The 13,960-nt window shown below is 46.3% G+C and overlaps 2 protein-coding genes across 2 annotated transcripts in view; both read left to right on the top strand.

Moving 5' to 3' along the window:
• The window catches only part of LOC121597780 (signal transducer and transcription activator), a 40,444-nt gene extending 39,072 nt beyond the window's left edge, over window positions 1-1,372 (top strand). Inside the window, exons 9-10 of the mRNA XM_041923943.1 lie at window positions 575-721; window positions 807-1,372. Coding sequence (XP_041779877.1) covers window positions 575-704 — 130 coding nt within the window. The 3' untranslated portion in view covers window positions 705-721; window positions 807-1,372. The remainder of the gene's footprint in view (window positions 1-574; window positions 722-806) is intronic.
• A 747-nt stretch (window positions 1,373-2,119) lies between these two features.
• Window positions 2,120-5,578, top strand: LOC121597817 (high affinity copper uptake protein 1). Its single transcript, XM_041923981.1, has 3 exons — window positions 2,120-2,957; window positions 3,030-3,223; window positions 5,232-5,578. The coding sequence occupies exons 1-3, from the start codon at window positions 2,898-2,900 to the stop codon at window positions 5,431-5,433; spliced, it is 456 nt and encodes a 151-aa protein (XP_041779915.1). The 5' UTR covers window positions 2,120-2,897; the 3' UTR covers window positions 5,434-5,578.
• The last annotated feature ends 8,382 nt before the right edge of the window (window positions 5,579-13,960 follow it).

Here is a 13,960-nt window from a genome sequence, read left to right on the forward strand (position 1 = left end):
GTGACACATGAGCTGTCAAAATTAATGAAACCACGTAACTTTGGAACAGACTGTACTAAACAATAAATGCGTATACGATGCAACGGCGATTTAAGAACGATGTGAGGGAGGAAAATGCAGCAAAACGTATGATCGTGTATGTGTGTGTGTGGGTGTGCGCGTGTATGTGTGCGTGCGTGTGTGTGTGGTCTCGTGTACTTTGGGATTGTTGCTACAAAACAAACAAGCAAAACCAACAATTGTGTATCTGTTTAAAAAATAAATTCTGTGTAAAAAGGTAATCCGTCCGCACGGCGTTGGCGTTGTGACACCGTGGGTTGCATGCAAAATATTGAGAAAAAACCCCCGCTTGAGGCAGTGTCTGGAAGATCAAATGGTGAACTGGTTTGTAGTAGTTTTGTATGTGTGTGTATGTGTGTGTGTGTGTGTGTAGCTATTGCGTAGTTGTAGATGTGTTTAGCTCAGATACTCTCTGTCGTGTCGATGCTGTTGCGGGCGTTTAGAACAAACAACAATCAACAAACTAATGGTTTAAACTTTTTTCCCTCCAATGTCACGATTCGTTACACCCCAGTGGTAGTGTGTTGGCCGACAATTTGCTCGGTTCAGTTTTATGCAATGCCAACCCATTGCCCAACCAGAATGTCATCCCTATGTTCAGCAACATTGAAAACAAAATTGTATACTTTGAGGATATCTCTTAACTGTGGACGCAATCCCGGTAAGCTGTGGACGCGATACCCCCAAGGTTGGAGTTCAATTGGTTCTAATATGTTTATTTTTATTTTCTTTATTTTTTTTTACAGTATTATGAGTTACGAATTATGGCAGTTAAATTGGTGGACAAACAGGAGATACTTTACGTTGCTTGTGTATCCTCATACTCTTTCATTCTTCTCTTGCAGGAAAGTGTGTGTACAGCTCGCTCTACCTGGACTGATCTTTTCTTTTTCAAATGCGATTTTAGACTAGTTGAGAACGAGTATGTGTTAGCCTGGGTATAACGATTGGATGTGTGAATGAATTATGATAAATTTTTGAGACAGATAACCTAGAGTAAAAATTAAACAAGAGGATTTTGAAACTAAGGAAGGAATCAGTAAAATTTAAATCAGATTTTTTTCCATGTGTTGCGAACAAGAACGCTCAGAGCGTTTGTTTTGTGAATTGTGAAATGTTCCCTCCTTTAAGGGCAGAAAACAAAAACAATTTCCTTTACATACAAATACTATTAGATAACGAAAACGGTTGTAGTTGACCTCTTCACAGTTTTGCCCGAGCAGTGCTGAGGATACTTGGAAGAAATTATTCTTATTTATATAGAAAATGTGAACTTCAAACAATTCCCAACAGAAAGCAGTGAAAGCGATCTAAAGTAATTGAAATCGGTCTAAAATACATTATTTGTTATATAGTGTGTTTACTTGTAAATGCGATTGTCTTTGTTGAGTTTGTTAAAATTTTATGAACTTTATCTCGATAAAATAAGGTATATATTTTAATATTTCGCATTAATCTGTATCTATATAAAGAGTCCTTAATTTAGAGCAGGTGACGACCAAAATTGGTTTGAGTCTTGGATAAAGTACGCCTAAATGTATGCAATCTATTTCATACATCTTTATCTTGCCATAAAAAGAGCAACTGTTGCTTACAAGAGGAACCAAAAACACGCGGTTGAGTACGAAAATGAAGATACCGGTAACACTGTTACGGGAATAGTTCCAGAAGCATTCTAAAAAGTCATTCATGGGATTCGTGCTTTGTCCGTCTCTCTCACACACACAATCTCTCAACCTCCACTTATAACATAAGCACGTCATCGCGAACTAATCTGGCAATTAAACGAAATTGAACCAATCTTAAAATTGGAATGCTTTTGCTCTCCCTTTCCTCTGTTTGCTCCAACCGGCCGGCTCCGGTTGGCAACAAACCCGACCACTTCCAGTACTGCCCGCGCAATGGCGTTGCAATGCGCGTTGTCCGAGTCCGCGCGATCCCGGGCCTTTTTTTCTTCCCATTTTGCACACGGCCCTGTTCGCACCTAGGCGGCGCCCCAGGCTCGTGTTTCGGGTTCGGTTCGGTTTTTGCACACGGCACTAAGCTCCACCCGCGCCTCTACCGTGTATCCCACGGCAGTCGAAAGCAGCCGGTCACAATGCGTGTTATCTTCGGCCGCGTCGGTGTTTTACCGGTCGGTCCGGCGGGCACCCCACGGTCGATTGTCTTGCGATGGACTCCGAGCGGTTTGGATCGCGCGAACGAAGTACAGGGCGTCTGTAACGCGACAAAAACAATTCACCGTCTCTTCCCACGCCGGTTTCGTTGTTCCAGTAGCAACCTTTCCCACTCCCAATTGCCGCTCTCCCGATGGATCAGATCGGTCCGAGCGGCCGGATGGATTTGTGTGCGATGGGAGTGGGGGAACTCTCCCCGCCAGCTGATAAGCAGCGTCCGGGCTGCACACCTTTTGGCTGGACGGTTAACGCAGTATTTTCTTATCAGCACTTCAGCGTCTTCGAATGGGTATGACCGTCTTTCTTTATCGATGTCTCTCGGCTGCTGCCCCTTTGGTATCAGTGGTATCACACCGGGCACGACATCTAATCGAACGATTGCGGCTTTGTGAAGGGCTCTGGAGGAGTTGTTCTTCTTCTTGTATCGCTGTATTGAAGCTTTATAAGACACCGGGTCGTTGCGGTTCGGCACGCACCAGTCGTTGCTATCCGTCTGTACGGGGTTGTGCCTGTGCTCGCCATCAGCGAAAAATCTCACCCAGCGAAGGCGTCCTTCTGCGCGAGAAGTTTGCAATCTGGGGAGTTCGTTAGTGTCGGTTGTGGTTGTGATAAAGTTTCGGACATTGCAGCCCGGTACCATCTATCAAAGCAAGCAGCGCAATGGACCACAATCATGGCGGACCGGACGACATGGAAATGTCCTGCCCGATGCAGATGTCTGTAAGTATGGCAGTGTAATGACGCTGCTGGAAATCATCCCGAGATGGTAACGCTTGACAATCCTTTTGCCAGTTCCATGCGGGCAGCTGCGAGGTGATCCTGTTTCCCAGCTGGGCGACAACGGAGGTCGGTGCGTTCGTCGGTGCCGTCATCGGGTTCTTTCTGCTAGCGTTCGCCTACGAGGGGCTCAAGTACGGCCGCGAGCTGCTGCACTTTTCCGATGCGTCCAAGCGCGGCGGCGAGGTGAACGATAAGCGTACGCTCCGGTAAGTAATCGGCTGGAGAGAGAGAGAGAGGGTCGTATTGAAGTTACCACGGCCACGAGCGATAAGGCAGAAGTGTGGTGTTGGTGATGCCTTTGATCGGGGACGCATCTACGAGTCGTTTGTTGCGCCAGGGCACTCTAGGGCACAGTTACGATCTTCTTGGAGGCACACACATTCATGGAATCAATGCATGAATCTTCGCAGAAGAGTGATTCGAATTAGGAATTCATGAAAAGATCTACCAATCCCAGCAGATTCACTAAGATCTCAATTATGAATATGAATCTTCAAGGAACATAGATGCAATAACAGGACCAGGCCAAACAGACATTGGAGTGCCTTCAAAGACTCACTGCTTTTCGCGTTCCTACTTCAAGTCTTCTTTTTTAATATATTTTACAAAGATCATTCTGAAAGATTCCCAGTTCCAATTAGAATGCTAATTAATGAGTTATTCCTGTGCTGTTGTTAAGATCTTCTTGGGATATTACGGAGCTGTTCTTTTTGTTTCAACTTTTTTCACTCTTCACTTCGGTCCAGGAATCATTAGTTTATTTGCTGAATCCTTGAAGAATCAAGATTCTAGATTTTGAGATAGTTACAGCCAAAATACATTAGGAAACCCTACACTTTCTTTTTCCAATGTTTTTTTTCCAATGTAAAGAGTTATAAATCATTTTGAGATAGATTTTTTAGATGGACACAGTCAAAACTCGTTGGGCATCCCTATACAGAGATGTTCCTCACTTTTAAACTATTTTACAATTTTTCATAACTCATGAGTCACTGCACATTCCAGTATTTGAAGGAACATAAATATCAAATGTTGAGATCCCGATTCACCGATTCGCTTGATGTGATTCGTGAATCTGACTCAATGCCCATCTCCATTAGGTCCATGTCTTGGCGCGCTGGCTATGAGCGCGCCGGATGGACGGACACGTGCCGTGCAAAATTAAAAAAAGCGATTCGGAAGCGACGTGGAGCGGGTTGTTGGGAAATCCTTTCCTTCCGCTTTTGTTCTTGTTGCTGTTGTTGTTTTGCTCTCGTCTTTCCCGAACGGAATTTTCGCTTTCATCTTGCTTGCTGCTTCGCAGCACTTCCGGGTTGTGCGGAGGGTCAGGGCCGTCGCTGCGGCCCATTCACGCACACTTTGCCACTTGCCAGTGGTCGTCGATTGATCAAATAAAGCGATTTATTAATTTCGATTCCCCCTTCTACTCTGCTGGTGTGTGTGTGTGTGCCACACGCACGCACGCGCTCACGTAAAGCGTTTCGAGCACTCTCCGTTGGTGCCGTTGTAATGCAGCAGAAAAGGAACAAAAAGCGAAAAGGAGCGTCAAAAAACAAGGAATGAACTTACCTTTGAAGCTCGGCCTCCGTTTGTACTTTGTGAGGCTGAGAGAGGCGATCGGTCGCCGTTCGCTCGTTTAAACGTTCACAATGTGTGTGTGTGTGCTCCAAGCATCCTTTTTAGAACCTGCAATCAAAGCGAAACACTCCAGCGTCCCAAGATGGCGGGGGCCCCGGTTTGAGGGCGTCGTAAACAAAAGGCGAATCGCCGTTTTGCATCTCTGCAACGGAGGTCCCAGAGGAGGCTTGGAGGAGTGTGGGTTGCTTCCCCTTCTAAAAGAGCGTGGAGAATCGGCATCATCGACAGCTTTGTGAACCTTTTCTGCTCTCCCGAAAGGTCTCTCCGACACACCCCGTTTGCCTGTGTATGTGTGTGTGGGGTGGGTGGGTTGGTTTGTGCGCGCACATTTCGGGACGGAAAGTGTTTCATCTTTCTTTTGATCCTTTGAGCCGAGAAGGGGGGGGGGTGTTTCTGCCTTTTTGGAAACACACAAAACCACCCATTTACGTCACGCAACGACACACACACACACACACTCGCTAGGCTTTTATCCTTTTCGCTGGAAACGGTCGACAATTCGCTTTAATTTGCACCTTCTGCTTCTTTGCCTTCCTTTTCTCCTCCTCTCCCCAATCCCACCCCCTCTCCCCACAGGCAAGCGCTGCTGAACCGGGTGCACATCATCCAGACGCTGCTGCACCTGCTGCAGGTGAGCGTCTCCTACCTGCTGATGCTGATCGTGATGACGTACAACTGCTGGCTGTGTCTGGCGGTGGTGCTGGGCGCGATGTGCGGCTACTACGTGTTCGGCTGGGTGCGGAACAGCTCCGTCGACCCGACCGAGCACTGCAACTGAGTGCAGCGGGACCTCTGCTCCAGTAGTTCGCCATCGAAACGGCCTTCAACTGCCACCCCCAGGCCTCTCGGGCCGCAAACAATCTGATGAGACCTCCACTTACCGTTTTGTAGTTTGTAACATAAATATCTATGCATGCATATTACGTACGGGAGGTTTCTCCTCGTTTGTTGTGTTTTTGTTGAGAATAGTGATGATGACGGATGCGATTTCTTTGAATTTGCGAACATTAAATGGTAGAAATCTGTGCGAAGCCAAAATAAGATAAAAAATGGTCATAAACTATAATATTGCATACCTTTTGGCGCTTATACAGGATGCCGATGAGGCAATACCGAAAATGGTTAACAATGCCCGTCAGAACCAGTGGTCGGCAAACTTTTTGGACCGAAATAGCTTAAAAGCTTATAATAATACTGATAGAGCTACCTTTGGCTTGCCACTTTCACTTTACCAGACCGGTAGCCTAAGCCGCTTGAGCAAAATCTCTATAAATAAACGAAGCGCCTGAAGCTATGCAGTGCTGTCCTTTTTCTATTAGTTTTCACTCTAGCAGTCTTTGTAGGTTCTCCAAGATGTTGGGTACCAGTATGCAGCTTCCCAACCATGAATCTCGGTGTGCTTCTCTGCGCCTCATGGTAAACCGAGGCTCACTATCGAACACCTTCTGTCTGTGGCATCAGCTCGACTAGTAGTACAACCGTAGTAACTTTTTACCAACTTTTTACCAAAGATTTGCCGCCCTCAACTTTTACAAGGCCTCCGCTGTTTCGTCTTCGTTGCGTTGGTCATCAATCCTTAATTTGTAAAAAAATTTATCAGACAGCGATTAAGTAAAACCTCAACTACCAAGCAGTTTAAGCCTTTGCGATAGAATTGCTAGTATTCATTGCTTGAGGTCCTCTGGTGCTAATGTTAGATATGATACTGATGATATTAGTATATGACCCCGATGATGTGATGGATAAAGTTGGTAAAATCCGGAGTCGACTTCAGGTGGTAGTTCCGCCCTGCTTTATCCGGATTTGTTCGGAATCGCCTGGAATCGTCTGGAGTCGTGCGAATTTGGCCGTAATCGTTGGAAGTCGTTGGGAGTCGTTCAAAGTCGTTCGGAATCGTTCGGAGTCGTCCGGAATCGTCCGGAGTCGTGTGAATTTGGCCGGAATTGTTGGGAGTCGTTGGGAGTCGGTCAGAGTCGTTCGGAATCGTTCGGAGTCGTTCGGAATCATTGGGAGTCGTTGGGAGTCGTCCGGAATCGTTGGGAGTCGTTGAGAGTCGTTTGGTGTCGGAGTCGTCCAAAGTCGTCCGGAGCCGTTTAGAGTCGTTCGGAGTCGTCGGAGTCGTTCAAAGTCGTTCGGAATCGTTCGGAGTCGTCCGGAATCGTCCGGAGTCGTGTGAATTTGGCCGGAATTGTTGGGAGTCGTTGGGAGTCGGTCAGAGTCGTTCGGAATCGTTCGGAGTCGTTCGGAATCATTGGGAGTCGTTGGGAGTCGTCCGGAATCGTTGGGAGTCGTTGAGAGTCGTTTGGTGTCGGAGTCGTCCAAAGTCGTCCGGAGCCGTTTAGAGTCGTTCGGAGTCGTTGGGAGTCGTTCAGAGTCGTTCAGAATCGTTTGGAGTCGTCCGGAATCGTTGGCAGTCGTTGGGAGTCGTCCAGAATCGTTGGAAGTCGTCCGGAGTCGTTGGGAGTCGAAGTTGTCTGGGGTCGTTTGGAGTCGTTTGGAGCCGTTCAGATCCGTTCAGAGTCGTGGCAGTCGTCCGTAATCGGTTGGAGTAGGAGCCGTCTAGAGTCGGCCAGAGGCGGCCGGAGTCGGCCTTCGAAACAAAGGCTTGTATACGAAGTGCACGCGCAAAGTCAAAGACAAAAAAACACAATGAAATGAAATTCCTAATCACAAGCACATTGCAGTCCTGTTCACTTCGACCGATTACGATTCTGCTCGACACTGTTCGACTCTGGACGACTTCGAATGCAACTCCGATCGACTCTGGACGATTCCGAATGACTAAGACTCTGGTCAAATCCGGCGGACTCTAGACGACTTCGGACGACTCCGAACAACTCCTGGTGATTCCGGACAATTCCGAACGGCTCCGGACATCGCCAGACGGAACTAGAGGTTCGGATTTTGCGGTGGAGTTCGGTTCGGAGTCGTGGGTGCGCTTCCAAGACTACCCCACTAGTCCAAAGCACATCTGTCCCATTCCCTTGACCAAATTGCAGGTAGTACTTCCCCGGCTTAGAGTATGTGCTTCTTTCAGTCCCTGTCATATAGGCCTTCCAGCTCAGTTTTATAGAATTTAATATTAAATTTCCTGCGTTTTAGACATCACCATCTACTGGGACGTTGTTTTGTAAGTCATCTAGCGTAGCGTGAGTCGTGGCCGTCATTTCGTGTTCATTTGATTTACAATACAATAATTTGATACAATAAAATCAGGAGTGCTTCAAAGGTGTTCCAATGTGTAACTGTATGTATGTGTGTGTGTGTTTTTTTTTCAGTACATTCGTTTCTGTAATCCGTTTTAAGTGCGAAATGATGACATTGATGAGCTCACAATTAACACAAAACGCAATTAAAGAGTAACCGTGAGTTATCTCTCCACCCTATCCGCCCGTAAAGGGCTACACCTTTTTTCCCGCAATTTTCCAATTTTCCCCAGCACACCAGAAAGGCCATCGCAGCCCGCTAGCCACTTGGTAGTTGTGTAGCCTTTGGCTTCCCTCCCAGGCGCCGCTCCGAGACCACCGGGGCGTATCTCGGTTAATTGCAATGCAATAGGCCCGGCTCAACACGGCCCACGGACTGCGAGCGCAAGGGGCGCAAACCTCCTCCACCCGAGCTCGTTATTCCCACCCCGGCGGTGATTATTGTGCCCATTTGCCCGCCCGCCGATCGTTGCGCCGATTGCAGCGCCCGTGAGATTGTCGCACCGATTGATCCGGGGTATCCTGGGCAACGCCCCGTTGGAAACCGAGTTTTACGCCACAGCACACACAGCAGGGCAGTTGCGAACCGACAAGTGGCCCTTTCGAGGGAAGAGTGATAGGGGGAGTGTGGTAATCATCTTACCTGCAACACCAGCGACACCCTGCCAGCACTATGCGGGTAGAGGTGGTACCGGTTGATAGAGGGAATTTCGATCTCGCGTTGATCGGTTGCCAGAGGAACCGCTGTGTGACGGGCTGAGATTCCTTTTTGCATTCTGCGCCGGGTGGGAGTTGGTGGAACTGTGGTAAACATACGCCCAAGGATGCGGCTCATCGATGGCCCACCAGGGTGCCAGCCAGCAGGATGTCTCGTTTTCGGTTCCGTTCGCAGTCGCTAACAAGTGTGCAAAGGATTTAAATGTTCAGTCTTTCTGTTGCTTTTTTTCTGGCTCTGTACCAGAGTGAGGGACTTCAGCGAGTGTCCTTTTTTTTCCTATTTATCTATATTTAGAATTTGTTGCAGATTTAAGATCCAATCTGGTGGAAAGAGGACCCAAAAGGAATGATAAAACGAATCCCTCAAAACGCACCTCTTGCCCAACTAACCAGCAACGCTACGAGGCGCATTGTGCTGAAGCGTTGCTTGCGATTGCCTACCCACCAGGCGCTGCTTAAGCGACTGTAAGCGGACGTACCAGAGATAACGAGGTAAAACGATTGCAGTCTTCCTGCAATTGCACGAACTCTACACGGTGCCTTTAATTATTATTTCAATGTTGTTGTCTCATTGTTCAATTACTTCTCTTTCTCTCTCTCTCTCTCTCTCTCTGTCTCTCATTCAAACTACCGGCCCATTGTACTTACCCTCCTATACATTACCTTTATGCACAAAAATTACCACTCAATCGATGCGAAACCGATGTAATGCGTTGTCGATTGCTCCGAAAGCACGACCCCGGCTGTTGCAAATGTGTCCTTCTTTGCGCTCCTTTGCCCCTGTCTTTTGCTGCAATTTTCCCACCACCGAAAAGTGTAAGCGGATTATACACGGCCGTGTACCAGGCCGATTTCAGTGCAATCGATCGAATCGCCGGGTTTTGCGGGTCCTGCCGAGGGGGAAGGCGAATCAGCGCGCGATCGGTGCGCGATCTTGCCGCGCCAGTTGAGCTGAAGGGACGGTAAACCACCAAGGCAGGGAGCAAGGAAATAAAGCACGAGAAACGAGAGCAAAAAAAAGGTCATTTCCGGTGACCCATCGCAAATTGGGAAACAATTTCGTACCTCGCACTGACCTGCCCGACCGCAAGTTCTCCCTTCCTGCCGACGCATGGGTGACGCTGTTCGGATGAAAAGATGTTTCCATCAAAATATTGATATTCTTTTTCCTGGTTGTTGTTCTTGCTGCCACAAAAATGGAACCATTTCCACGCATTTTCTTTCCTGATTAGGGTGGACCAGAATTAGGGCAAGGGGATACCCAAAAGGCCCGCACACAAACTGACGCGCTTGTCGAGGAAGAGGAAAAATAATGTGCTCAATTTTTTTTTTTTCACATTTCGCACCATTTTTATTATTTCATTAGCATTAGTTGGGACTGTTGTTTCCCATTTCCCACAAAAACCCACACCTCGCTACCATGCCCTTTGCTTATGACGCGAATGCGCGCGCGCGCGCGCGCGCACGTTTGTGTGTGGATGCAAAATATAGATTTATACTGTTATGTATTGCGTGCATGGTTAAGCATCCACGCACATACACACACGCACAACTGGAGGGTGAGTTTGCATCTGTGTAGTGTGTTTTTCTTCCCCCTTATTCGCGCTACATCTCGCTTTAATGTATCGCTAGAGTTTTCACATTAAACTAAATTAAATATAAATTACATTGTATCAAAAAACATGCAAAGATTGTGTTTGACGTTTTGCGATTTTTGGATAGTGTGGTTTGCCCTCCCGCTTCTCTTTCTCTCGCTTGCGTTCTCTGTTCGTTATCTTGCACACGCAGAAATTCTTTGCTTTTTACTCTGTTCTTGTTTTCTTTTTTTTTGTACACTTTTTCACTCTTGCTTCATTAATCTTGTTCTATCTTTCACCATACCATTGATGTTTGTCGTTTAGTTTATTTGTTTGTTTTCTTCTTATTCTTCTTTTTCCATTGTATATGTTTTGTTTTCAATTTGTTTACATTTTCTGTCCATTTCTCAAATGTGCTAGTTAGTTACGGTGTGTCTGTGTGTGTGAGAGAGAGATAGTGTTGCCGCTTTGTCACCTATGTTGAACATTCGCGCGGCAACCTCTCGTGTAACATCTTGAGGTAAAAACGATTCCGTCTGCATGAGGTCCAAATTGTAAAGTGTTTGTTGTTTCACTCGTTCGTGTGACAGTAAGTGCGCGCTTTATTGTGAGTTTGTATTACTATCTCCTTCGCTCTTTCTATCCTTTTCTCTTGCTGCTAAAATATATCTATTGCTGCTATTGGTTTCTTCATTTCGGATTGCCTGTTTTTCGCTTCTGCTTTTCTTGCAAGATGACTGTGTTTTTTTTAGTTTTTTCTTTCTTAGCTCCTTCCATTTTTCTTCCTTCTTCTTCGCTCATATTTGCACACTATGATATACGCTCCGGTTCCTTACCTTACCACTGCTAGTATTAAAATTGTTTAGTTACACATTTCGCTACTTCTACTTCCCCTATCCCCGCATCCCCCGTCGCACCCTTTTAAAACTCCCGATTTTACCGAACGATTTTGTTGTTGTTTTTTCCATGTCTCCCTTAAGATGCTTCTGTTGCTTTTTGCTCCATTTTTTTACATATTGGTTTTTGCTGTTGTTGTTTTGTCATACATATGCCCTTCTGCAGAAGCTCCCCGGTGGACACGTAATCGATCAGTAGAAGATTGCTTTCAAGTTGAGATTAAATTTCTCCGCTCTTTAATATGTTTGCTTTAACTATTAAAACACAAAACTATTACCACTACACCTTAAACTCTCTATTCCACTCTCACTCATTATATTTATCTCTCTCTTTTTCTCTCACATTCATCCACTCATTCGTTCTCCGTCGCTCATGCACGCCGTACATACAGGCTGTCTATCTCTCTAATCTTTCTGCCGACCCGCACGGTCGACGTCAAGCTCGTGTGTTTCGTGTGTATGGGTTAGGTTTGATTTGCAATATTTTGGTGCTCCGATGGGGCGTCATTCAGGAGAGAAACAAATTAAAAAAAAACTGAAACAATAACCGAAGCGCAGCGAGGAGGAGAGCCAAACGCACGATCGGTCAAGTACGAGGGATCAGTTTAGTGCCCGAATAACGCTCGCTAACAAGCGCCCTGCATCCGATTCGAGCAAATCGGTACACTGGGGGGGGAGGGCTGCAATGAAATGGGCTGCCGTGGGCCGTGAGGTGACTGCACAAAGCTGTAACAAATCTATGACACGCTCGCGCTCCCAGCCGCTCGACAAAACGTGTTTGATGATCGTATGTTGTTTCTGCGGTTTATTGCGGAACTGTTACAATGCAACACGCACCCTCTTCCTTCCCTCCCCCAGCGTCCAGTGGGGGAGTTCCACAACGAAAAGCAGTGCAGTGGGACGGAGCGGGTCATATTGCACCACGATTGCTCACCCAGTCACCCACTCACCAAACAAAACCAGAGCTCCAGGCTTGGCACGGTTTAAATGGTTCGCAAATGGGAATTGCCCCAACAAGGCAGAGGCGAGTGTTCTGGGGGTCATTCGAGCACATCCAAACACAACACACATCCGTCCTCTCTTTCTCCCGCCTGCTGTTTGCTCGGAGTTGCCGAACGAACATGCCTCGATCGGCAGTGGCTTTTCCTCTTGCACTTTCCTCACTATTGTTTACATGTTTAGTTTTCCTGTAATTTTTCATATTTTCCTCCCTCTCTCTCTCTCTCTCTCTCACCCTCTGAATATTGCCCCGTTTTTTTTGCGCAATTCGCTTGTGCTGCTTTGCTTGTTTGTTTGTTTGTTTGCTTTTGTTGCTTCCTGTTTTTAGCTGCAGTGTTTTGTGTTTTGCTTTTGCTGTTTGCTTCCACCGTTCCACCTGTTTAGGGATTTAGTAGTAGTTTTAGTTTCCGTTTTTTTTTTTTTACTTGGTTTTGCAAAGCAGGCGAATAGTTGCATATTTCATTTCGGTAGAAAAAGGCACACATCTGTTTTCTGAGATACAATCGGGTTAGCTCTATAATATCTACATCCTACGCCTAGTGTTTAATATTTACCTACGCGTGCAATACTACTACCACTCGCGGCGTCTAAAGCTGCTCGAAAGTAGTCGTCCTCGTTCGCTCTCTTCACGCACATTCGCTCTCTCTTTCGCTCGATCGAGTTTGATAATTGATGCAACATTTTATCAAAGACCTCTCGCACACACACAAACCCAATCATCCATTCATTCAGCAGTTCAGTGACGCTCGCTAGATTATGCACACACACACACACACACACACACACACACACACACACACACACACACACACACACACACACACACACACACACACACACACACACACACACACACACACACACACACACACACACACACACACACACACACACACACACACACACACATCCACACACTTGCCTACTATCTGATCTACTTGATCTTCGTGTACTAACACCCATCGTCCTATTGCAAAACCGCCAGCTTCGCGTGTCCTTCCCTTTCGTCCCTCTTCCTTCCCTCACTCACACACTATCAATATGTTTTGTTGAATAATATATGTGTATGTATATATATAAATATAAATCTATTCATTTATATGTATATATAATTCTATACGTATGCATTTTTTGTTTGTTTATTTTTTATATATATAATTCCTTACTCCCTTCTCCTGACCCCCTAACCGCGTCCACTTCGTCCTTATCGACTGACCCGACTCTCGGCTGCCTCTTTTCCCACTTCCCTTCGCTCTGTAGCTTCTACATTATCCACCTGTAACACCTCACCCTCCCCTTGGCTCACTGTCATTAAACTTCTCTACGTGTGAGAAAGCCTGGGCCTTTCGGTTTCCCTCTCTACCGCTCTCCCAAAAGGCTACTTTTTGTTTTGTTTTGTTAAGGTAGTAAGTATGTATTGCTTCACATTATCATCCACCCACACGTGTGTGTGTTTGGTCTTACTTCAAGTAGTGAGAGTGTAGCTGCTCCGCCGCTGCACACGCCTAGTTGACGCTAGCGTTCTGCTGTTACGGTTGTGTGTAGTAGTTGTTAGTGGGTTAGTAGTATTCGTATCGTTACAATCTAACGTGCTCTTCCTCGCGCTCCGCGCACTAGCTCTAAAATACGCTACTAGGTTGTTGCTCTCTGCGGCCCATCCTCACTGCTTCTCTGCCTCCTTTCACTCTCTATATATCTCCCTTTTCTTTTTCGCCTCTCTGTTATACATTTCTGCCTATACCTTGTTGCGCAAAATGCGCGCTTAAAATGTGTGGGATTCTTTTAGTTTGTTCGTTTGTAGTGTACACATTTGCCCAGTTACAATAATGATATTTGTTTTCTTTCTCTCCCTCTCTCTCTGTTTTATAGTTGTACTTTCTTGTGTTTCACAAAGTTGTGTCCTGACACCT

This window comes from Anopheles merus, chromosome X (assembly GCF_017562075.2).
Source record: "Anopheles merus strain MAF chromosome X, AmerM5.1, whole genome shotgun sequence".
Lineage (NCBI taxonomy): Eukaryota > Metazoa > Arthropoda > Insecta > Diptera > Culicidae > Anopheles > Anopheles merus.

Coding starts and splice junctions, on each gene's coding strand:
- LOC121597817 (XM_041923981.1), top strand. CDS start 2,898: ATGGACCACAATCATGGCGGACCGGACGACATGGAAATGTCCTGCCCG. Junction 2,958..3,029: donor CCTGCCCGATGCAGATGTCT/GTAAGTATGGCA, acceptor TCCTTTTGCCAG/TTCCATGCGGGCAGCTGCGA. Junction 3,224..5,231: donor AACGATAAGCGTACGCTCCG/GTAAGTAATCGG, acceptor CTCTCCCCACAG/GCAAGCGCTGCTGAACCGGG.